General features: G+C 53.7%; 9 protein-coding genes across 9 annotated transcripts; 5 read left to right on the top strand and 4 right to left on the bottom strand.

Moving 5' to 3' along the window:
• Positions 1-746: 746 nt before the first annotated feature.
• Positions 747-4,078, bottom strand: Nuggc-0 (Nuclear GTPase SLIP-GC; the record flags this gene model as incomplete). The annotated part of the gene is made up of 7 exons (XM_036633094.1): positions 747-1,141; positions 1,196-1,534; positions 1,589-1,632; positions 1,694-1,881; positions 1,941-2,337; positions 2,395-3,212; positions 3,269-4,078. 7 exons carry the CDS (start codon positions 4,076-4,078, stop codon positions 747-749), a joined length of 2,991 nt encoding a protein of 996 aa, XP_036502385.1.
• A 1,849-nt stretch (positions 4,079-5,927) lies between these two features.
• On the top strand, positions 5,928-6,794 carry CFIS2 (Pre-mRNA cleavage factor Im 25 kDa subunit 2; the record flags this gene model as incomplete). The annotated part of the gene is made up of 2 exons (XM_036633093.1): positions 5,928-6,465; positions 6,529-6,794. The coding sequence occupies 2 exons, from the start codon at positions 5,928-5,930 to the stop codon at positions 6,792-6,794; spliced, it is 804 nt and encodes a 267-aa protein (XP_036502386.1).
• A 174-nt stretch (positions 6,795-6,968) lies between these two features.
• On the bottom strand, positions 6,969-7,703 carry CGCS363_v001243 (UPF0047 protein; the record flags this gene model as incomplete). Its single annotated transcript, XM_036633092.1, has 3 exons — positions 6,969-7,067; positions 7,115-7,177; positions 7,227-7,703. The coding sequence occupies 3 exons, from the start codon at positions 7,701-7,703 to the stop codon at positions 6,969-6,971; spliced, it is 639 nt and encodes a 212-aa protein (XP_036502387.1).
• A 674-nt stretch (positions 7,704-8,377) lies between these two features.
• Positions 8,378-9,018, bottom strand: lbsA (Lactobacillus shifted protein; the record flags this gene model as incomplete). Its single annotated transcript, XM_036633091.1, has 3 exons — positions 8,378-8,440; positions 8,511-8,678; positions 8,746-9,018. The coding sequence occupies 3 exons, from the start codon at positions 9,016-9,018 to the stop codon at positions 8,378-8,380; spliced, it is 504 nt and encodes a 167-aa protein (XP_036502388.1).
• A 526-nt stretch (positions 9,019-9,544) lies between these two features.
• Positions 9,545-11,581, top strand: uaY-5 (Positive regulator of purine utilization; the record flags this gene model as incomplete). Its single annotated transcript, XM_036633090.1, has 3 exons — positions 9,545-9,555; positions 9,672-10,659; positions 10,709-11,581. The coding sequence occupies 3 exons, from the start codon at positions 9,545-9,547 to the stop codon at positions 11,579-11,581; spliced, it is 1,872 nt and encodes a 623-aa protein (XP_036502389.1).
• A 364-nt stretch (positions 11,582-11,945) lies between these two features.
• On the top strand, positions 11,946-13,784 carry ANK1-1 (Ankyrin-1; the record flags this gene model as incomplete). The annotated part of the gene is made up of 1 exon (XM_036633089.1): positions 11,946-13,784. One exon carries the CDS (start codon positions 11,946-11,948, stop codon positions 13,782-13,784), a length of 1,839 nt encoding a protein of 612 aa, XP_036502390.1.
• Positions 13,785-13,962: 178 nt separating this feature from the next.
• On the bottom strand, positions 13,963-15,936 carry CGCS363_v001239 (Pantothenate transporter liz1; the record flags this gene model as incomplete). The annotated part of the gene is made up of 10 exons (XM_036633088.1): positions 13,963-14,089; positions 14,144-14,234; positions 14,284-14,547; positions 14,598-14,660; positions 14,713-14,903; positions 14,951-15,158; positions 15,213-15,562; positions 15,620-15,701; positions 15,755-15,763; positions 15,816-15,936. 10 exons carry the CDS (start codon positions 15,934-15,936, stop codon positions 13,963-13,965), a joined length of 1,506 nt encoding a protein of 501 aa, XP_036501670.1.
• An 881-nt stretch (positions 15,937-16,817) lies between these two features.
• ordL-3 (putative oxidoreductase OrdL) lies at positions 16,818-18,071 on the top strand (the record flags this gene model as incomplete). The annotated part of the gene is made up of 1 exon (XM_036633087.1): positions 16,818-18,071. The coding sequence occupies one exon, from the start codon at positions 16,818-16,820 to the stop codon at positions 18,069-18,071; it is 1,254 nt and encodes a 417-aa protein (XP_036501669.1).
• A 593-nt stretch (positions 18,072-18,664) lies between these two features.
• CGCS363_v001237 (uncharacterized protein) lies at positions 18,665-19,597 on the top strand (the record flags this gene model as incomplete). The annotated part of the gene is made up of 2 exons (XM_036633086.1): positions 18,665-19,111; positions 19,160-19,597. 2 exons carry the CDS (start codon positions 18,665-18,667, stop codon positions 19,595-19,597), a joined length of 885 nt encoding a protein of 294 aa, XP_036501138.1.
• Positions 19,598-21,720: the final 2,123 nt, after the last annotated feature.

Raw genomic sequence — 21,720 nt, 5'->3', positions numbered from 1 at the left:
CGGCTGTCCCGAACCTGCCGTGCGTGGCACGGCTTGGCTCTGGCAAGGGTGCCCGGGCTTAAGGTTCCGGTGCCGTGACTCGGAGCGGGCGGCGGAGGACGACCCTTCAGGAACTCCGCGACGGGGGGTTGCTTCGTCAGCGCGGATATCGTTGTTGCTAATTGGTGCGATAAGCTGGCTTGTTGTGAGGTTCATTGATGGTGATGCTGTCGGTGTCCTGTCATGCCTGGCCTTTGTAGTCTCTACAGCGTTGCGAATGCGAAGTTGACAATGACTAGACACGACGTAATAGTAGAGGCTTGGCACGATCGAAAGAGGCTGATATGAGGGCGGATGGTCCCCGTATGCGATGGCACGCTGCGTTTAGTGCCGGCTGTTGCTCAAGGAAATCTAGAAGCTTCTGGGCCATTATTTGGAGAGTGTGGCTGGAATCTCAAGATGGCCCTCGAGGTTGTCTACTGACAGTTACCGCAGTCCCAAGTCGCCTTGACGTTGTGTGGTCCTGTTGGCTCAGTCTAGCGCAAGTCACCTCACGGGACATGCTCATAGTAATTGAGAAGCGATTGTCTATGCAAAGTCATCTAAACCTTCAGTTGAGGTTGACCATGTGAGTATCTCTGCCCGATCCTGATATCGTTCGTTCCTTCCAAGGATATCAACTCCAGTCCCTGAGCAATAGCAAAAAAGCAAGTATTCCTACACTTCGGTCCATCCTGATACTTCCCAATCCAGTCCTACAAATCAACTTACTCGCTGTCGTGATAATCTCCGTCGCCGTCGTCATCCTCGTCCTCATCGACATTCTTGTTGTCGATGACAATCTCTTCGCCTCCCTTGTCGTCGTCGTCGGGCTCGCTCAGGGCCACAAGCAACTCCTGGTAGAACACGTTCATGACGGGAGCCAACATCTTCCGGTCACGCTTGTCCGCCTCGGTAGCAACAGTGCCGATAAGACTAGTGTAGTCCTGCTCGATGATGTTGATCACGTTGGCGACGTTGCGGCGCACCATCTCTTCCAAGCCTTCCAGAAGAGTGTGCACTGCACTGTCGGCGTCGCTGGCAGCGTCATAGAACATTGTCGCCCGCTTCTTCTCGATTTCCTTCTCCATGGTACTGCGAATGGTGATAAATGCACCGCCACCTGTAAGGACTGTCAGTCATGCAAAGATATCCCTTATCCTCGGGGGTTACCTACCCTTTACTTGAGCACAGTATCCGTAGGTGCCTCGCAGGGCGCCTTCAATGGCCGGATACAGCATACGGTTGGCACCTCGCTGATGCTCCTGGGCGAATTGCTTGTGCTGCTTCGCAATGTGGATCTGGGTTTCCTTCATGGCAGCAACGTGCTTGGTAAGAATGGATTGGACCAAGTCGGTGTTGTCAGTCAAAAAGCGTCGACCCTTCATGCGAGCTTGAAAGGCGCCGATCATGCGATCACAGGTAAGAGCAAGATTGTCCAGGAGCTCCGGGAAGCGCTTATTGAAAGACTGGTCCCAGGACTGGGCATAGATGTTCTTCATAGCCTTCAGAAGGTCTGTCCATGATTGTCAGCAGCTCGTTTCTGCTGTGATTCATCCGTGCAGCCTACCTTCGTTGAAGTCACGAGGACCAGCAGCACCCTTGAACACACCACTGAGAGAACGCACGTTAGCCACAAGGTCGTTCACTAAGAGATGCAAGTAAAGAGACTTACCGGCGACGACAGGTGGCGCGGTATGTGGGAAACCGCAGACCCCCGGCATCGGGAGATGCGCTCCAGGACTTCGCCATGGCCACGGCCGCAGCAGAACCTTTGCTAGCAGCCTTTGGCAATCGCTTGAGCACCTTCGTGGCAGACGTTTCGCAGTCCTGCATGCAGCTCGCTACAGACTCCTCGAGAGTCTATTCCAGTAGGTTAGTATCTACATCATCAAGATGAGAGCCACAGTGTAAGTACGCACCTTCCTCAGCTTTCCCACAGCTTTCTCGAGAAACTTGCACTCCTCCTCTCTTTCAGCATCCGACATCTTGAGCGTGGCTTCGTCGCCAGCGAGAAACAAGTCTATGCCTCTGAGCAAGCGACAGATTTCGTTCAAATGACTCTTAAAGTAGCCATCTTGAACAGCTGCTGCAAACTCAAGCGTGTGCCTTTGGAGGCCTGGAACCTCGGTCTCCTCGAGGGTAGTGAATCCGGCGACACGTCTATCCTTCTTCATGCGGCCTCGAAGCTGTTGGTAGCTTCGGCTGCTAATGCAATAGACTGGCAGGTCTCGCCCGATTCTCTCGTAGTCAATATCAGCAACCTCGGGCGGTTGTCCGTCGCTCTGAGCTTGCTCGGCAAGTAGCTCGTCATCCAGCCTATTCAATGCCGACATGGTTAGCATTGAGCTTTTCTCCGAGAGAATGTTGTCTCACTCTTTGAGACCGAAAGCAAAATCCTTCTGGATTTCCTCTCGCGAGTACTTGTTGCGTCCTTGGATGCACAGCCGATGCATTTCCATGTTCACCTTCGATCTCTCGGCGGTGAGATCGGCGATGGCAGATTTCAGCTTGCTCACTTCCCGGCTAACCTCTTTCTTCTCATCTCTGAGGGACTTTTTCATGTCCTTGAGCTCCTGAAGTTTGGCGCCAGCCATTTCCGCGGTCAAGGGTTCACGATGGTCGTCTTGCTGAGACGGCATTTCTTCGTCGGACTCGTCGCTGGACTCTTCCGTGTCGCTGTACTCGACCTCCTTCTTGACCTTCTTTCGGACTTCATCTTCTGTATGGCGCTTGCGCTTTCTAGGGGACTCGAACGGAGCAAAAACACGTTCTCCGCTCATAGCCTTGTTGTAGATGCCATGCCAATTGTCGATTTCGTTGCCCGCAACTTTGATCTCGGCGTGAAGGTTCGACTTGTGCGCCTCCAATTTCTTGAGACTCTTCTTCGTGGCTTCAATCTCCGGCTTGATTTCCTTCCAGCGACGATGCATCTCTTGAATAGTGTCTCTGATGCCAAGAGTCTCGGCTGCCTCGTCAAGGGCAACATCATCGGCCTTCGTGCAGATGAACGTGATGTTGGAGTATGAACCGTCGAACTTCAGCTGCTGTCTAAAGTGCTGACCGAGCAACGTCTTGGCCGTCCTATCGTTGACAGCTCGAGTGATCGGCGCAATGATCCAGAGTCTTGTACACTCTTTGGTGTAGTTGGCAGCAACTGCTGCTCTCGCGCTGTTGGAATCGCGACTTCCTGGCTGTTTCGGTATTAGTGCATTGCATCAAGAACCCAGAGGAAGATTCAGGGCCTCACCAAATCGACGAGAACGACACCAGTCGACAAAACCTTTGACTTCAAGAAGATCCGAACAGCCCTCACGAGCGGCCAGTATGCAATAGTCGGAACCTGGGATTTGCCATTGTCCTCGGAATCGACGTAAGCCTGGACTTTGTCGTAGAAAACGTCACACGTCTTCTCCTCAATCGTCATGGTTTGTCCTAGGACAGGTTGCAAAACCGGTCGACTAGCAAGAGCGGTTGGATGAGTCTGTTCCAGCTCTTCGGGAGTCAAGTCAGGATACACAGAGCGAATGATGGCATAGGCTGTACCGGCATCACTGCTCTCGTCTCGGGTGTCCTTGGAGATCTTTCCGTTGTCGTCGAGGATGTCTCGGTGAAGCTGCAAGAGCTCCTGGGTCCACTCGGCCCGCGACAAGAAGTCGATTTCCGCTCGGTACTTCTTCCCTGCGTCCTCTTCGGTGTTGTAAGAAATCTCGGTGATGACTGCAGTGCATGCACGCATGCAATTGGTAGGAACTACACGCTCCTCGTCCAGAACTGCGTTGATGAGAGAACTCTTGCCGGTACCTGTGTCGCCAAGAACTCCAATGACGAACCGCGGAAGCTTGGCCTCGGACTGCAAATGATCGATCGATTTACAGTACTTTGCGGCTCTCTTCATGTCTGCCATGTGAATGAGCGTCGACTTGAGGTTGTCCAGGAGGCCTGTGGCCTTGACGCTGGTCTGTCGCAGCTGTGTTCCTGTTTTCTGCGCCTTTGCCATCTCCATCATCTCATGTGCTCTTGCCGCTGACAGGCCTTGATGCACCTCGTCGTCCGCCATTTTGGGTGACGCCACTGAAGATCAGATCGCGTGGTAATTCTGCTAGAAATGGGTCAGCCCGGAAGCTCGATTTCGATGTACCAAGCAATGCCAGGTGATGAATGTGGCGGCTGGCACGGTTGAGTAGTGAGATGACAAAGCGGCTCTGAGGTGAAAGACCTGCGACCACGGCAGGCGCCACTCTGGGCAATGAAATGACGACTGCGAGAAAATTGAAAACAGTGTGTAGAAACAGAGAGACAGAAAACAGAGAACTCAAGACGCAGATGTGAAAGAAGACGTAGGGTAAGCAGGCTAGCCAGCGCGCGCCTTCCTCTCGCACCGCTACGCGCGATTTCGGCGAAGACTTACCAGAAAGCGAATCGTTTGACAGAGACAAATCAGCTGTTATCAATAGCAGATGATTCTTGACGGTCAACAAGCGTGTAGGATTTGGCAGTCAACAGAAGTTACGTCGAGTTGAGATGGTTGGTGGTGGAAGCCCAACTGTTGTGGGTTGTGAAGTAGGAGGAAGAAAATCAAGTGAGACGAGAAGATAAACAGACTCGAGGGGGCAGAAGGAAAGATTGAGGAGGGAAGGTGCTCCCTCTTTTTAGCTGCCTGGGTAGCTCCAGGCAGAGAGCGTCGAGTGCTTTGGTGTCCCCGCCTTGGGTTGGTGTTGTGGGATGCAATTCTGAAATAAAAGCACACCGAGGCCGTGGAGGGCTATTGGGAATCATAGTGTGCCTGAAGTGCTTGGAGTGCCGACGACTTCTCACTTGCAGTGCAAGCTCACTTCAAGTCTGCACAGACGATAGCCCATGGGGATGCCTTGAGATAAACAGTAATGCATCTTCCATCATCCTTAACAAACATCTGTGAGGGAAGAGCAATTTTAGGAGGCACCTTCTTTATCCTCCTTTTTGAAGTCAATACGATAGGCAACAGAAGCCACAGAAGATGCTGGTCAGTGCTAGATAAAAATGTTTCTGTTGATTTACTACATCTCTGTGAGATTTGGGGTAGTGACTGCTTTAAATAGACGAGACATGGATTGCAAATGAATCTTGAACAGTAATTACGCGTAATCAGGCTGAAAATAGGATATAAGGACAAATCCCATAAGATCTTATTGGAATGGTTGGCCGAAGGAGAACGCACTCAGAGTGCTGCTAACGCGAGACGGCTCAGCAAGACCACCAGGCTCTGCGGAAAGCCTTACTTGTACAGGACGGACACTTCTGCACAATCATAGAGATCCAAGGAAGGTGCTATCTGCGTAAGCATATTCATCGTTACAGCACTCTTCATCAAGGGTTAATCACAGATTGCAATGCTCCGTCTTCCAAGAAAGCCATGATGACGACTGCTGATGTCCATGGAAAATATCGATGTAGAGAATGGAATAATTCAAAGTTTTGTTCTTGGGGCCATGTCGTGACAGTGAACAAAGCTCGTCTTTCAATGAGAGACCGCCTCACTTCCTCTTTACTTCATAAGTTTGGGTTTATGCCCCGGTTGAGGACATTAGCGGAAATAACGACAGTAGAAATGATTACTACAGGGGTGATGATGACGACGACAAAAGTAGGAATGGAAATAATGATAGAGGCGGCAACAACGACGATGGCGACGACAAGGCAGAGGGTCGAATCTAATGGACCGTCGTTGACCTGAGCTCACCAAGGTCGGGAAGGTGGGCCGGCGATCAGGGGTCCAGCTCACCGCCTTCCCAATTGGTAGGTAGTCTAGAGTCGTGGAGCTTGGGGGCACCAGGTCTGAGCTCCAGCCATCTCCTTGCGCCTGTCACAACACATCTTCCACCAACACTTGCGCTTCGCGTCCCGTTTCCGATTCGAAGCCCGCCAGAATGTCTACAATCACCCATACCGCCCTGCAATCGGGCCATGCGCCCATTATTCCCCTCTCCTTCAACTCGAACCAGCCGGAGACGATTCGCCTCTACCCTCTGTCCAACTACACTTTTGGCGTAAAAGAGACCCAACCAGAGGAAGACCCCTCCGTGATCGCCCGTCTGAAGCGCCTCGAAGAGCACTACAATCAGCATGGCATGCGCCGCACCTGCGAGGGCATCCTCGTTTGCCATGAGCACAACCACCCGCACATCCTGATGCTCCAGATCGCCAACGCCTTCTTCAAGCTGCCTGGCGACTACCTCCGCCCCGAGGACGACGAGGTCGAAGGCTTCAAGTCTCGTCTCGACGAGCGCCTTGCGCCTGTTGGCAGGATTGGAGAGGGCGAGGAGCCTGCGGACTGGCAGGTCGGTGACTGCCTGGCGCAGTGGTGGAGGCCCAACTTCGAGACGTTCATGTACCCGTTCGTGCCTGCGCACGTCACCAGGCCGAAGGAGTGCAAGAAGCTCTACTTTATCCAGTTACCCAAGAGCAGTACGTGCTTCACTCTACGTCGATGAAGTCTGATTTGGTGCATTTTGCTAACACCCTTGATAGAAGTGCTCAGCGTGCCGAAGAACATGAAACTCCTCGCAGTCCCCCTGTTCGAGCTTTACGATAACACCGCCCGCTACGGTCCTCAGCTTTCTGCAATTCCCCACCTCCTCAGCAGATACAACTTCGAGTTCGTCGATGAAAACGGTAACATCGTCGCGGTCACCCCCGGTTCGTCCGCACCCGAGGGATATGTGCCCCGGATCAAGGTTTTGGCTGGGGACGACACGGATATGCAAGAGGCGAAGGATGAGAACGGCGAGCAGTAAAGCTGTTGCACACAGTAGCATCTCACAGGAAAGGATTGGGCGAGGCGTTCGGCGTAGGTCAAAAAGTCTAGACCCGGTGGCTGTACCATAGTTTTGCCTCACGCATATGCCAATATCAATTGGTGCACTTTAGAGGAAATGGTGACTGTTATTCTTCTATTCGCATTGACTTCTTTATGCCTTGGGCTCTCCCTGGATGGTGGCGACGAGCCGGCGCTGGTGCCTGCTGGCTCTGAACTCCAGGTACCAGATTCCTTGCCACGTTCCTGTAGCCTGTCCAGAGTGAGCAAAGGTTGCGATTGGAGATCTGCTTCACTTACGAGTCTGCCGTCCTTGATGGGGATGGTGACGCTTGCGCCCACCAGAGCGCTCTTGATGTGAGCCTACGTCATATTAGCAACTGCCCAGACGATAAGACCAAAGCCAACTCACGGGCATGTCATCAGGGCCCTCGGCGCTGTGACGGTACAGCTCCTGTCCCTTGGGGCCGGCCTCGGGTGCGATGCGGTCCAGCGCGTCGCTCATGTCGGCCCGGACATCGTCGTCCCAGTTCTCGTTGAGGCTGAGGGCGCAGCTCGTATGCTGCACAAACAGGTGCAGAATGCCGACCTTGTAGTTCTTAAGCTCGGGAAGCTGGCTCACGACCTCGTCAGTGATGAGGTAGGAGCCGCGGGAGCGCGCGGGTAGCGTGAACTGCTTCTGGAACCAAGAGCCCGTCATTGTCGCTGATGGTGAGGTATGACGTGGGGTTGACCTGCGCGGCGTGGAAGATGCGAAGCCCAGGAGCGTGAGGGGAAGCTGCCAGAGAAAGTGGAATAGATTGGGAAAGAGGCAGATGATCAGGAAGACGAGGATAAGTAGGGTTGTTGTCGAGGAGAGGTGTTGGCGGTTTTGTGGTGTCGGAGACATGGTTGCTGCGGTGCTTGGAGATGAAAATGGTCCAATCTGGTGGGGCAGGGTCGATGGGTATGTGAGGTCAGATGAATTGCGAATCAAGGCACTTTGATACGCACAGAACCGATGAGAGGTGCAACGCCAACTTCCAACTTCGAGGTTTCCAGGGTGCCATGAATTTCTATTTGCATTTTCGATAACATTGACTGATTAATCAATTAACGATACGGTCGGCCTGTCATCATATACGAGACGAGAGACGGTTGCAGATTTATCTGCATGGCCATCCACAGTCACTATTCAACACTTGTGGTCCATATCTGAACGACTAAACTGACGGATGCGTTAAGGCCAGCACTTGATGCTCTCTCTGTTACTTTCTCTTGCATTTCGTGGTAGACGTATCGTCGTTCATCGCTCACGAATGAGTCAGAATTGGATTGGCCGACTTTTCGGTCGCTTGTGCAACGCTTCCCATTCGACACGCCGGCCCCCCTGTCCTTCATTGGTTATGCTGCGGTCAACTTTTGGTCACACGTGTCTAGCTCCTGTTGAAATGTAAAAGGTTGTCCGAAGCACTGATTCTGCTATGTTTACAAACATCGTCATGCCGTTCTATAGCATACGGCTGACGCTACTTTCGTTACAGTCCCATCGCTGTCCTCTCCCGCATGTTGTCCAGCACTTCTCTATGCAAGGGGGTAGGAGGTCTCGGGGAGGGACTCGAGGTGCTTGCGGTGGTGCTCGTTGGCCTGCAATCAGTTAGCCAATGCCTCTAAATGACTGCCCTTCCCGTTTTTAAAGATGGAGGTCCAAACATACGTAAGGCAGACCGCAGTAGTTGCAGGAAGCGATCTCGGGCTTGTCGGTGTTGATGAAGATTCTGGGGTGGCCGGCGGGACCGCCGCCTCCGTCGCACGCAACGATGCGCTTGTGTGTCCAGGTAACGGGCTGCTCGTGGATAAGCTCCATCGCGGAGTACGGTTGTGGCTGCGACCAATTGGTTAGCCCCTCTCCTTCGACGCCGTCGTCGACTGCAGGTGTCTCATCGTCTCACCTGGAGGTTGAAGTCCGTCTGCTCGAATCGGGGACCGGTCATGGCCTTGGCTCTGGGCTGCTGGCTGCGCGACCAGATGAGGGATCGGTTGGGGGCCTGGCCGACCTCTTGCGGAACGGTGGTCTCGGCCGTCTGGGGGGTAGCGGCTTCGTTCTTCTCGACGACGGCGGGTCTCTCGGTGGTGCGGGCGGCCGCGGACACGGTGAAGGGGCGCGAGGCAACGCGGAGCTGCCGCGACAGGGCGCTCGTCGCTCGTCTGGATGCCGACAACATGATGCTGGCTCAATTGGGTGTTTCGTTCGAAGGGGTCGGGCGGTTCCGGCTCACCAGATAGTCGATTTCTGGGGAAGCTTGGAGTTCCTGAAGCAATTGATTACACCTGCTGTCATTCGTCGGGAAGAATTAAACCCCGCTAGCCGAGGTGAGTGGTGCTCCACTTCGGTGTGTTCGGTGAGACGTTCCACCATCTTATCGGCCACGATTGGCACGGATTGTTCAACGCGTCCCTTTCCTAACCGACCGTCTCCAACTTGGAGCTCTCTACGAGCCTGAGTTCAATCAAGTTGATTGACCAAAGCTTCTTCTTCCGGAGACGACCATCTCTATGCTTCCCGCAGGCAGTTCTCAGCCTCATGTGACAAGCAGCCGGCCAGCACCCGTGGCCAGAGCCAACACAACAGCCTGCATCCGCTGCCGGCAGAAAAAGAAGCGATGCGACCAAAAGCTGCCAGTATGCATTTCATCCTTTTCGAGTGTCTAATCTAGTCATACACGTAAGGGATCTGACGATCGCGTAGAGATGTCGCCTGTGTGAGCTTGCTGGGGTCGAGTGTTTCGGTTACGACGCCGTAGCCAGGAGACAAGTTCCTCGAAGGTTGGGTCCGAAAGACGTCTTTTTGTGTGACTACTCACACCTTTCCGTGCAGCTACATCCACAGCCTTGAAGATCGTGTTGCGTATCTCGAGTTGAAGCTTAGGGAACATGGCATTGACTACGAAGACGGAGCAACCCCTGTCCAGGAGACTTCGTTGCCTACTCAGCATACGCCAAGGCTTTCGGCGTCTGTTGTGAATGAAAGAAATGGAGACTTCAATACACCAAATGGAGGCCATGCTGAGATCAACGCTTCCTCGAGGGTGACAATTCAGCCTATCATCCCCCAAATCCAAGTCGGCGCCGAACATGAAGCCTCCTTCACTCACATTCTCATGAGAGAACTCATGAGCTCACGGCTGGCACCGCAATTGCACAGGAGTCAAGCTTCTGGTCCTGGCCATCAGAGGCAGCAAAACTCCTCCGATATTGCGGGTGATTTGGACACCAGCCCTCTCTCACTGCCAACGAGACAGATAGCGGAGAATCTCGTCAAAGAGTACTTCCAATCTACGAGTGCTGGTATGCCGTTGCTGCACGAGCCCACCTTCAGAAAGAAGCTCGATCTCATCTCCGATATGCCTCGAGTGGTCGACATGGCCGAAGACCACAAAACCACAGAGTCAAGACTTGCTCTTTTCTTCGTGCTCGAAGTTTTTGCTGCGGCGCTCCTATCAATGTCCAAGAATGATCCTGCGAGAATACCAATATGGCTGGCAGATCGTTATCACAAAACTGCCATCGTAGCTCTCATTGAAGCCGGTCTGCCGGCCGACGTCGAAGGTGTTCAGGCTCTTCTTCTCGTTGGGCAGTTTTACTATCTACATCCAACCCTATGGGTTGTCTGGAATACAGTCGGTGCTGCTATCCGTCTTGCGGTAGAGCTGGGCCTGCACCAAGATCCGTCCCCCGAAGATGTGGACGCTCTCACACTCGACACCAGGAGGCGAACATTCTGGGTAGCATACGCGATGGATCGCAACATCTCGGTGGCACTCAATATGCCGTCCTGTCTTTCAGACGGTGCAATCGACGTCGAGGTAAGCCCAGTCCTGCAATCTACAAGAATGCGAGCTCATGGACATGAAGTTCCCTAGCGATCTCAACGACGAGCTCATCACCATAGACGGCATTAGGCAGGGTGAGGCGCACAAGTCAGGAGCCAAGCTAGTCAGCCTACATCTCTTTCGGTACCGCCAGATCCAGTCCGAAATGCAGCGAGTTCTCTACGAGAAGCCATCGTCTCCGTATTCCCCCGTCCCGATGGACGACTGGCAGCCAAAGATGCGCGACCGTATCGACGAGTGGCTTCGAAACATCCCCGCGGGAGACAGCTTGAACAGCCTCGATAAGACCGTCATTGAAACCTTTGAGCTGACCCATCACACGGCGTTGTTTCGCCTTTATCGCCCCTCTCCAAACAATCCCAACCCACCAGGCATTCAATTACTAGCCGCCACCCAGTCAGCCACGAAGATGATCCATCTATACCGGGAATTCTTCCGCAGGAAGAGATTGACCATCTACTGGCAGTCTGTGGAGAACGTTTTCTCTGCCGGGACAACTCTGTTGTTCGCGTACACCAATTCCGCCGAAGTGAGGGAGGCGATCAGCTCCCAGTCCTTCCAGTCTCTTGTCAACACATGCTCTTCCGTACTATGGGGGATGGTGGAACATTTTCCAGCATTTCAAGGCAAACGAGATGCCTTCGATACTGCTTCATCGAGGGTCATGATGGAATTGTCGCACGGCGTCACTGCGGGCGAATCTGGGCTGATCGCTTCCTCTTCTGCAATTGACGCGGACCACGAAGTCCAACAGACACGATTAGCTTCGCTGGAGACGATTGACTCAACCAACTTCGACATGTCATCTACGAGTCTTTTGGACTTTGATGATCTATCCATGATCTGGGAAGCCACAGCTGACTTGAGTGGGACTTTCATGCCGTCCTGGGTGTGAAATGGCCATGTTGCGAGGACATCGACGAGTATGTTTTTCAAATCTTTGCCAGCAAGTTCTTCAAGATCAATCAGATAGAAACCATGCGAAGTAAAAATTGGAGAGGGCAGGCTGAAATGTTGAGAAACGTGGTCCAATCATCCATGACTTACTGCCATGCAACCCGTTAGTTTTCAGCAGAGGCTCAGGCTCGCCTCAATCCCTTCTCATTGGTCGCCTGATTTCTCTCGAGCTCTTCTACGGATGTATCTTCACATGGAGTGTGTGTCCCTTACTATCCAAAATCAACATCGCCATCCTAATTTCGCTGGCTCTCAAACGTCTTGGCCGCTTTTACGACAAGCTCTCAATTTACGCACATATTATGAAGGGCCCCACGGGTACTTTGAAAGTTGAATTTCGCAACGGAGTGGACTCGTCCGGCGAGGCTCCAATAAGCCGTGATACTGACCACTCGATCAACGATGATGCACCATATACCATAGGATGGATATGCGCTCTGCCGCTGGAGCAGACGGCAGCCATAGCGATGCTTGACGAGATTCATGACAATATACAGGTCTCTAAGGCACTCAACGACTGTAATACCTATACGCTGGGCTCCATTGGCAAACATAATGTTGTCGTAGCCTGCCTACCGAAGGGTCAGATGGGAACGGTGTCAGCAGCAACAGTCGCAACACGCATGGTCTCAACATTCCCATCCATCAAAATTGGACTTTTGGTTGGGATTGGGGGCGGTGTGCCGCCTACAGTCAGGTTGGGCGATGTTGTCGTCAGCACTCCCACTACGAACTCTCCGGGAGTGGTTCAGTGGGACTTTGGGAAAACGAGATCTACCGACAATGGCAAGGCCACGGAGTTTGAACGAATTGGGGTACTCAACAAGCCTCCAACTTGCCTGCTCACGGCAATCTCCAAGCTTGAGTCTCTTCATGCCCTGCGTGGCTCGCAGATTCAGAAATACCTGGATGAAATGGGAAACAGGTGGCCTCGCCTTCTTCCCAAGTACGCAAGGTCTGCCGTCCTTCATCGGGACTTCCTGTTCTCAGCGAGCTACTGCCACGTAGGCGAGAAGCTAGAAGATGCGAACGCTCAGGGCTCAGGCTGTGAGGATGGTCACATAGCGAGCTCTTTCACATTGGTAGGTTCAGCTTGCCGATCCTGCGATCCAAAGAAAGCCGACGAGAGAAACCATGAAGGCGACATTCAAATCCACTATGGCCTTGTCGCTTCGGGCAACCAAGTAATCAAGGATGCCATTTCTCGAGACAGGCTGAACAAACAACTGGGTGGCAACGTCATGTGTATCGAGATGGAGGCGGCAGGCTTGATGCCAGATTTCCCCTGTCTGGTGATTCGGGGAATATGTGACTATGCAGACTCGCATAAGAACGGCATCTGGCAAGAATACGCTGCAGCCTCTGCGTCCGCATTCGCCAAAGAACTACTCAGTCACGTAGACTCGAGCGACATTCATAGAGAGAAATCAATACAGCTGATGATCCAGGACGGACTTACTCGAACGCGGTGCTTCCGTTTTGATATGGGTTCAGATAGCCATATGCTAATAGACATCGCCGCAGAATCTGGAAACATTGAAGCACTGAAAACCTTCGTGAATAAGAGCTCCAACCCCTTCGGCCGCCGCGTCGACGGGTCAACCTGTCTCATCAGGGCTGTGAAAGGCAGCAAGGTACGATCAGTCATTGCCTTGATACAAGAGGGCTGCGACGTCAACATGACAGACGTAGACGGAAGATCACCTCTTTCATTTGCAGAAAGGCACTCCGACGGGGAGATAGTCACGATTCTCCTTGACAACCATACCGTCGTCAATAATGTGGATCGTTGTGCGATATCCCCTCTCGCAATTGCGGTGGAGCTCGGGAACCTAGACGTCATCGAGATGTTTCTCGGGAGAGAGGCCCTCCTCGTCAACACGAACATTTTCATAGGGTGGGCCCCAGAGTTCAAGCAACTCGGTGGTCGCATGGTAAGGTGCAAGAGGTTCCCCCGAGAAAAAGATATATCCACAGAATTTTGTATGACGCCTTTGTTTCTGGCATCTGCCTTGGGTTTCACCGAGATAACAGACTTGTTGATAAGCTACGGAGCGAACCTCGACACCCAAAGGTCCGATGGACAGACTGCGATGACCATTGCGTCCAAAACTGGGCTTAAAGATATGATCAAGTTGTAGGTTGCCGCAAGTGCGAAAAATAGATCAGGAACAAGCGCGCAGATCAAGAACGGCAGATGAACTCGTAGTCGATGACACTTGGCACTGGGTCTTTGGCGTGATACTGCCTTACGTGCTTCTGGGATGGTGATCTCGTCTGTCGAGCCGGTTTCCATATGTAGCCCCTAAAAGAATCCAATTACACTTCCGGCACAATTGCTGCCGACTTGACCTTTCTGTCCACACCACCAGTAGAGTCGACCCTCTCAACGTCATCCGCATCGGTAGCCTCAATGATCGTGTTACGATACGCCTCTCGCTTCGGCCTGTTATGTGTGTCAGAAACTGTTTCCAATGTTGCAGAAGAGACAGGGTCTTACAAGAGGTACTTGACATCAATGTACCGAAGCACGCAAGTCATGATGATGACGAGAACTCCAATGGCTACGGATGACTGCCAGGCATACTTGTCTGTAGAGCGTCAGCGAGTGAATTGTAGATGAGAACCTTCCAGACTTACAATAAGGAGCCTGAGTAGCAGGCCAGACGAGCACCTGGGACCAAGCAGAGATGGCGTAGTAGCCGGCAATGGACACGCCAACAATCAGCGTTCTCGCCTCGGGGTCTTGAGGCAAGAGATCGGCCAGCCACGCGAAGATGAGAGGAGCTGTGCCCATGGCTGTGAAAGTGATGAAGTAGCTTGCGTAGGCGGTTCCGATGGGCGTCGTCGTTGGGTGTGCTGACCATACACTCATGGCAATGCAGACAGCAAGGCCAATGACAGCTGGTCCATTGTTAACATGTTGCTCGCAAAGACACTCGGATGGTGCTTACCTTGGACGACGATGAGAGTCCATCTCGTCATCAGGAGGTCGGACAGAATAGCCCAAACCCAGACTATGCCTCTGTTAGTTCCAAGGCCCGGACGAGGTTGAGAGACCGCACTGACCGAAGACAACGTTGATCGCACTACCACCGATGGGAATGGCGTTCACCTGGTCAGTCGACCACCTGGCACTGCCGTCCGCGTTCTTCAAGCTCTTGAGGAACAAGTTGAAGTAGTTGTTGCCGTACGTCTCGAGAACCGTCGCGATATAGAGCACGGGCAGGAAGTAGATGACCCAGCTCTTGAATGCGCGTCTTCAGACCGTTAGTCATTTCCCTTGACGACTGCTTACAACACATACCTCGTGGCGGCCCAGGTCATCTTCTTGGGCTCAGCCTTTCCGTGGCGCTCCAGTCGCTCCATAGCGAGCTGAGCGTGGCCCTTCTTGAACCAGAACGCGCGAGGGTTGGGGTTGTTTGGCGTGTCAGGCAATAGGAAGAAGCCCATGGCACCAACAACAACGGTCATGATGGCGTTGACAACAAAGAGCCAGCGCCAACCGGGGAGGCCTAGATTCGGCGTCAGTATCGACCGAAGCTATCCCGCAAGCAGGATGCACTTACCGTGTAGTCCATGCATGGAGCTTCTGATGGCCACTTGCAACGCTCCCGACATCATTGACCCGACAGCTTGGCACGAGTGGTAGAACCCCATGCGCTTGGCCAGCTCAGACGGCGTGTACCAATGCATCAGCAACGTCATCATGCCAGGCCAAGCGGAACTCTCGCAGAGCCCGAGCAGAACGCGGAGGACGTAAACCTGCTGGGCGTTCTTGACGAGAGCAAACATGCCCGTGATGAATCCCCAGCAGACTTCAAGACCGGAGAGCCAGTAGCTCGGGCGCACGTAGGTCAGGATGACTTGCGAGGGGATGAGCATGATGCAGTATGCGACGTTGAAGTAGGTCGTGAAGCTTGAGTTGCCAATCAGTCATGGTGTTGCAGTCCAAGTTCGCAAGTGCGAAACTCACTAGTTGTACTCATTTCCCTGGAGGTTGAGGTCCTCCTTCATGCCAGAAACGTACGCATTGCTGATGTTGGTTTGGTCCAGGTCTTGGCGGATTGTGTTAGTAGCCTTCAGTTGAATTGAATCGATCGCAACTAACACTTGATGACTGCAACTCTTATTAGTTCAATCCAAGGCGCAAAATAGACCCGAGGGCTCACCTTGCGAAATGCACCCAAAAGTCATCAAAAAGATATCTAAACGTCTCACGAGTTTTGCTTCCTCCGGTGTGCGCTCATGGCGCGCCGCAAAGGCAAGATTGCCGAGGTTGAACAGGCCCATTTCCGTTCCGAGAGGATGAGGGGTTGGCCGCGGAGTGCAGGAAGAGACAGAGCAATTGTTGGCTCACGAGAAAACTGATTCAAGGCGTTGCCATCCTATTATACATGTCTCCCCCGCAAACCGGTGCTGAGAGTAATTAGATAAGGTAAGATAGGCTGCAAGCAATCTTTGACCGCATCGTTTCCAAGGCTCTTCCTATCTTGAGAAGAAAACCCCCGGCCAACGTCCCGGTACCGTTATCAATGGGTAATCACTACCACGCGTTGATCATGTGGAGGTTGCAACTTCCGGTTAAGAGCAGAGTTGCATTGCGCGTAGCATGGAGAGAGCACAGGCCCGCCCCCTCATTGGGGCGGCCAACGCCGCTCACGAGTCGGCGGGCCCTCCGACAATGCATGCCCCGTACGATTCGTCGATAAGGTCATGTGAGGCGCTGGTGCTGACTCTTTGGCCAAATTAGACATGTCTTCTCCGGCCTTTTACAGTCGGATTTGACGCGTTAGCTTCCGTGGTGGGTACGGGGAAACGAGTTGACGGTTCTCAGTGTTGCATATTGGCGAGGGGCGGTGTTTGCCGCTCAACAAGCGGCAAACCCTCCGACTTTCGGGGTTGCCTCTCACAATCCCGGTGGACTGTATTATCCCTCATCCTGGGGTTCGCTTCGCAACTGTCAAGATGTGCCTTTTCTTATCAATCCATTTGCTGAGTGACGAAAAGAGTCGGCATAACCCGCTTGCAGCTGCGATGGCGGAAGATGGCCGCTGACTGACGACTAGAGTTCGAGATCCGCGTCGCAGCAATGATTTAAAGTGTGTCCTAGGTTCTGCTCAATAGCTGAAGAAAGCCCAAACACCAAAGCGCAGAGAACCAGCCTCACCACAATGACAGGCCTCCCCGTCCCAGACCCCTGCATCTCGTTCTGGCAGCAGACGACCAGATCGTTCCCCTACCTGAACCACAATGACCAGCAGCCCGTGCCGAAAACTTCTAGATACGTCGTCATAGGTTCCGGGATTTCGGGTGCCTTGACTGCCTACAAACTCGTCGAGGGCGGTGTATCGGGCTCGGATATTGTGATCCTCGAGGCTCGGGAAGCGGCCAGCGGCGCCAGCTCTCGCAACGCAGGCCATGTCAGGCCGGACGCCTTCCGCGGCTTCACGACTTATAAGAAGCTCCACGGCGAAGAGCAAGCGTTAAAGGTCATCGCCAACGAGAGGGCCGTCTTTCACGCCATCGACGAGTTCGTGAGAGAGCACGGCGTGCAGTGCGATTTCAACCCCACAACCACCTTCGACGTCTGCTTGACGCAGGAGTTTGTCGAACACAACGCCCAGAGCCTAAAGGAGTACCGGGAAGCTGGTGGTGATATATCACACATCAAGTTCTATACTGGCGAAGAAGCAAGGGAGAAGACCGGTGTCCACGGCGCCCTGTGCGCATACGAATGGCCGGCGGGGTCTAGCCATCCTGCCAAACTCGCGCAATGGCTGCTGACGAAGAGCATCGAGAGTGGTGTACGATTCTTCACTCATTGTCCGGCCACGGCTGTGGCCAAATCGCAGTCCAGCGGAAGTGAACCAAATTGGGACGTGCAGACGCCCCGCGGCACCATCGCAACTGTCACTGTGATTCATTGCACCAATGCGTTCGCGTCGCATTTGCTGCCACAGCTCGCTGCCTTCGTCGCGCCGGAACGCGCCCAGGCTCATGCTTTCGTACCACCGGCGGCACTCACCGGTAGCAAGATCCTACCGAGTACGGTATCACTGAGGCATGGGCTTCGGCACTTCTACTCGGTCAACCAACGTCGTGCGGATGGAATCATCATCTTGGGTGCGGCTGCAGCGAGTCCCTTCGTAAGCGAAGCAGCATACACAGCCAAGCGAACTTCCAACGACCAGGCCATCAGCGAGGAGATTCGTGATGATTCGGTGGCAAACTTCCAGCGGTGTTTTGCAGAATGCCGGCCGGAGAACCTGAGTCGAGGTGAGGGACTACTTCACGCCTGGACGGGCATCATTGGCATGACCCCCGATATAGTGCCGTTCGTCGGAAAGGTCGACGGATACCCGGGTCAATGGGTGTGCGCCGGGTTCAACGGGCACGGTAAGTCCCCTCCATCATTGACGCGATAATCGGTTCTGACGAGAGAGTAGGCATGGCGCGAATTTTCACCTGTGCGCCAGGGTTGGTGAAGATGGTCCTTGGTGGAAGCTGGGAGGACACGGGATTGCCAGAGTGCTTCGAGATGAGCTCTGAGCGGTTGGAAAAGCTTTGCGGGGACCGTTCAATTCAGCCTTCCAAGATATAGAGACATTGTAGATAGCAAAGAGCTTGTCCACGAGTGAAGATGGAGGCAGTACATTGCATCAGGCGTTGGTGGTGTCGGTGGCAGTTGAATGAGGTGACATAGATGCATGTCTCGGCCCGTTGGTCGGAGGGAAACCGCTTCCCGCTCTCTCCCTAGACGCGCACGGACGCCGAATGCCCCTGCAGCCTACGACCCCGTTTAGCGCAGGCGGTGGCCACCATTTCTTGTCTCCTAATGGCAGAATTTCCAGATTTTTGGTCCATCTCAATCAACATCTTGACGCGCCTCATATCCTCCAACCCCGCAAACCATCTATCGACAAATTCACCTGCCCGTGACCGCTCTCAAAGCGCACGAATGATCCCGCGTGATCCGTTACTAATCGCAGATACGTGAACAACACCAGCATCATCCACAATGTCGAAGAACTTGGCGCCGGAAACGCCTCCAAGCAGAGGAATCTCCTCTCGCTTGTTGACGATGAAGTTCATGCAGAGAGCTGCTGCGAACGGATCTCCAGCGGAATCATCTCCCGACGAGCCTTCCTCAAAGAGGCGCAAGTTCCAGAACTCTCCTCTCACAGGAGACTTCCACTCCTTCGACCAGGCGGCTGTTCAGGCAGCGCTGAAGCAACAAGACGCCAAGCGGTTGGCCGCCTTGGAAGCGTCGAGAGCTGAAATGGCGGACACGCACTGGGTGCTGGACGGAAAATGGGGAAAATCAGACAATGCGGAAAGTGCGCCGCCGAACATTGTGTACGTTGGATACGCCGACATTGACGGACCCGACGAAGACGACAACGAGGAAACCATTCAGCAGGTCGGACGAAAGAAGATTGGAAACGCCAAGAGCAATAACGCAAAGGTATGGACGAGGAATAGCGTTGAGGTACAGCAGCTAACCCATGTACAGAAGCCTACTGCTGCAGCCACTTCCAAGGATGACAGCGACTCGAGCGGCTCTAGCGATTCCGACGAATCCAGCGACGACGACTCAACCTCGGGCGACGAAGAAACGCCAGCCAAATCGAAAACCCAGCCTGTCAAGGGTCTGTCATCCGGCGGCCAAGGACGCACAAGAGTAAACCTCAAGCCGAAGAAGTCGTCAGAGTCCGTCAAGGCTCAAGAGTTCCGGGACAAAAGAAGAAAGAAAGAAGTGAAGTTGAACCAGTTGTCGGGTATTTCCAACAACTTCACAGGCAGCCCGGGTGGCGGCATTTCTGGAGCTAGCAGATCGTCTACAATGCCTCTGAACATGAAATGCCACAACTGTGGCAAGGCGGGCCACAAGGTGGCAGACTGCCCGACGGCACAAAGGTCCGGCAAGCGAAAGTCATTCCAGAGATCCTGATGACATTTGCGTATGCCAGCGCAGCCGTTTCGTTTCGAGATACCCTTTTCGCCCAAGTCGGGCCCTCTTCCAGTTCCCCAGTTCCTTCCCGCTTGATGGGGTCATAGTGAAGAAGTAAACCACATCTTGCGAGATACCAGCAAGGATTTTGCGTGTGGAATCACATTGAACGACAAGATCACACAGAACGCATCATGACACGATGCCCTACGTAGATACGCATTGCGTACTTTACCGAACCAGTCCTGGTTCGTGTTCGTACAGCAGTCTTAATGGAAGAAGAACACTTTTTTTTTGGGCATGGCTCCATCGTTTTCCTCGCAACGTGACCGTCGAATGGCTTGGTACTTACACAGGACAATTTTGCGAAGAAAGAAAAGGAGTAACAAAGCTGGGAGGGCCGGACTGACATGCGAGGGAGGATCGATGCCGTCCTTTTTCTAGCCGACACATTCACCCGTGATCTTTATTGAAATGAGGAGACTTGCAGGAAGTGAGGCCGGGCGTGGCAGCAACTGGCTCCGAGTGTCTGCGAAACCTCACAGGAAGCAAACGCTTCTGCGCAACCTGGAGTTAAAGCGGGATCGAACGAGCAATGTCCACGTTGTCTATCCGGTTCAATCCCGCCCGCACAGCCAAAAGACGATCCCGTCGCACCATCTGGAGATTCCGTCGATCCAGCCCGTTACCTCGCAGCCAATAAGCCGGCTCCAGTTGCCGATGACAACACGAGAAGCACCGCCAACCCTGCCGGCACGTTTCCCATATGTCGATGGAGATCTAGCAGGCAACACATCGATCCCCGTTCCTTGGCTGGCGTCGGGCAAGGAACCCGTTCCGCATGTGAACTGTCGATCCTCTGAGCGAAGCCAGCAGCTCGCTTAAAACGGCAAGATGGGAAACTCTGGGGGATCTCATCCGGCGTCCCGGCAAACTTCGACTTGGGACGGCAGGCAGCGAAGGTCTCACAATCAGAGTTCCCGTCTGCTCGAGGCAAATTAATGCATGGAGCAGCAAGAACCTCATGCGAAGACGGCTCCACTGCAACTAAAATGAGGAAGCGGCATATGCTATCATCCATCAACTGCGAGCGCGCCAGCCGCGCAATCATGATTTCCAGTCATGAACTGAGATCTGACGTTGGCGGATGATGGACTCGAGCTCGTGCCACAACCCTGTTTGGCGCGGCGCCTCGAACCGTTATTGTGTCATCCCATGGCGCACACCACGGATACTCTCCGCCTGCCGAGCTGCAGTGCGATGGATGACCGAAATGGCAAGCGAAGTTCGAGTATCAAGCGAAGGCACAGGCAAACATCGCTTGTGCGACGAGTCAATATTGGCACCCTCCTCGAGTCCTCTTTCGAGGCGGATAAGGTGGTACCCTCCCTGGATGGTACCACGCTGCGGTTCATATCACAGTCGCAATTTGTAGGAAAGCCCTCGGCGTCATCAACAAGCCAGGATTCGAAATCGTCCCAAGGACGCGCAGACAAGGAGGTGGGAGCAAAAGTCGCTTGAATCCCTCGCTTCGATGGTGGTAATCTGCCCAAGATTGAAGACTGATATGTCGTCGTACAGCGCGGTTGGGCAGGTCGCGCGGCCGCGGCTTCGATCCACGAGGTGACGAGGGTACGGATGGCGCACTACCGACCGTCATGCTGCTACGGTACTGCTATCGACAGCGACCCCCGGCACCGGTTTGAAACGAAACAGTGGGGTTTGTTTGTTCTCTGTGGATGGAAATCCCGCGCTGTCGGAACACGGGTTCCACTTTGTTTAATTCAGCTGTGAATTTGGCGAGGTTTGCTGCAGACCTTTTGCTCGGCCAATCTATCAAGACCCCTGGCGACAACCGCTTGGCTATCGAAACTCCCGGGACGGCAATGTTTTCCGGACCGGTCTTGAACGGCCCCGAGGCCCGTCCAGAGTGGAAAGTGCTCGAGTGGAACCGCCGAGACTGTGTCCGGGACAACTGGGGCTCGCTCGCAGGGCACTTCGTGCTCGGTGCGTTGTGGTCGTCGTCGACATCGTCGGCACTGGATACGCTAGATGCGCACATGTGGTGGTTTGTGCGAGCACGTTTTCCGATGTTCTCTCCTTGGGAATCAACTCCCCCCCCC

This window comes from Colletotrichum siamense (genome assembly GCF_013390195.1).
Source record: "Colletotrichum siamense strain Cg363 chromosome Unknown KSG_Cg363_contig01, whole genome shotgun sequence".
Lineage (NCBI taxonomy): Eukaryota > Fungi > Ascomycota > Sordariomycetes > Glomerellales > Glomerellaceae > Colletotrichum > Colletotrichum siamense.
This window is presented reverse-complemented; position numbering and strand designations above follow the sequence as displayed.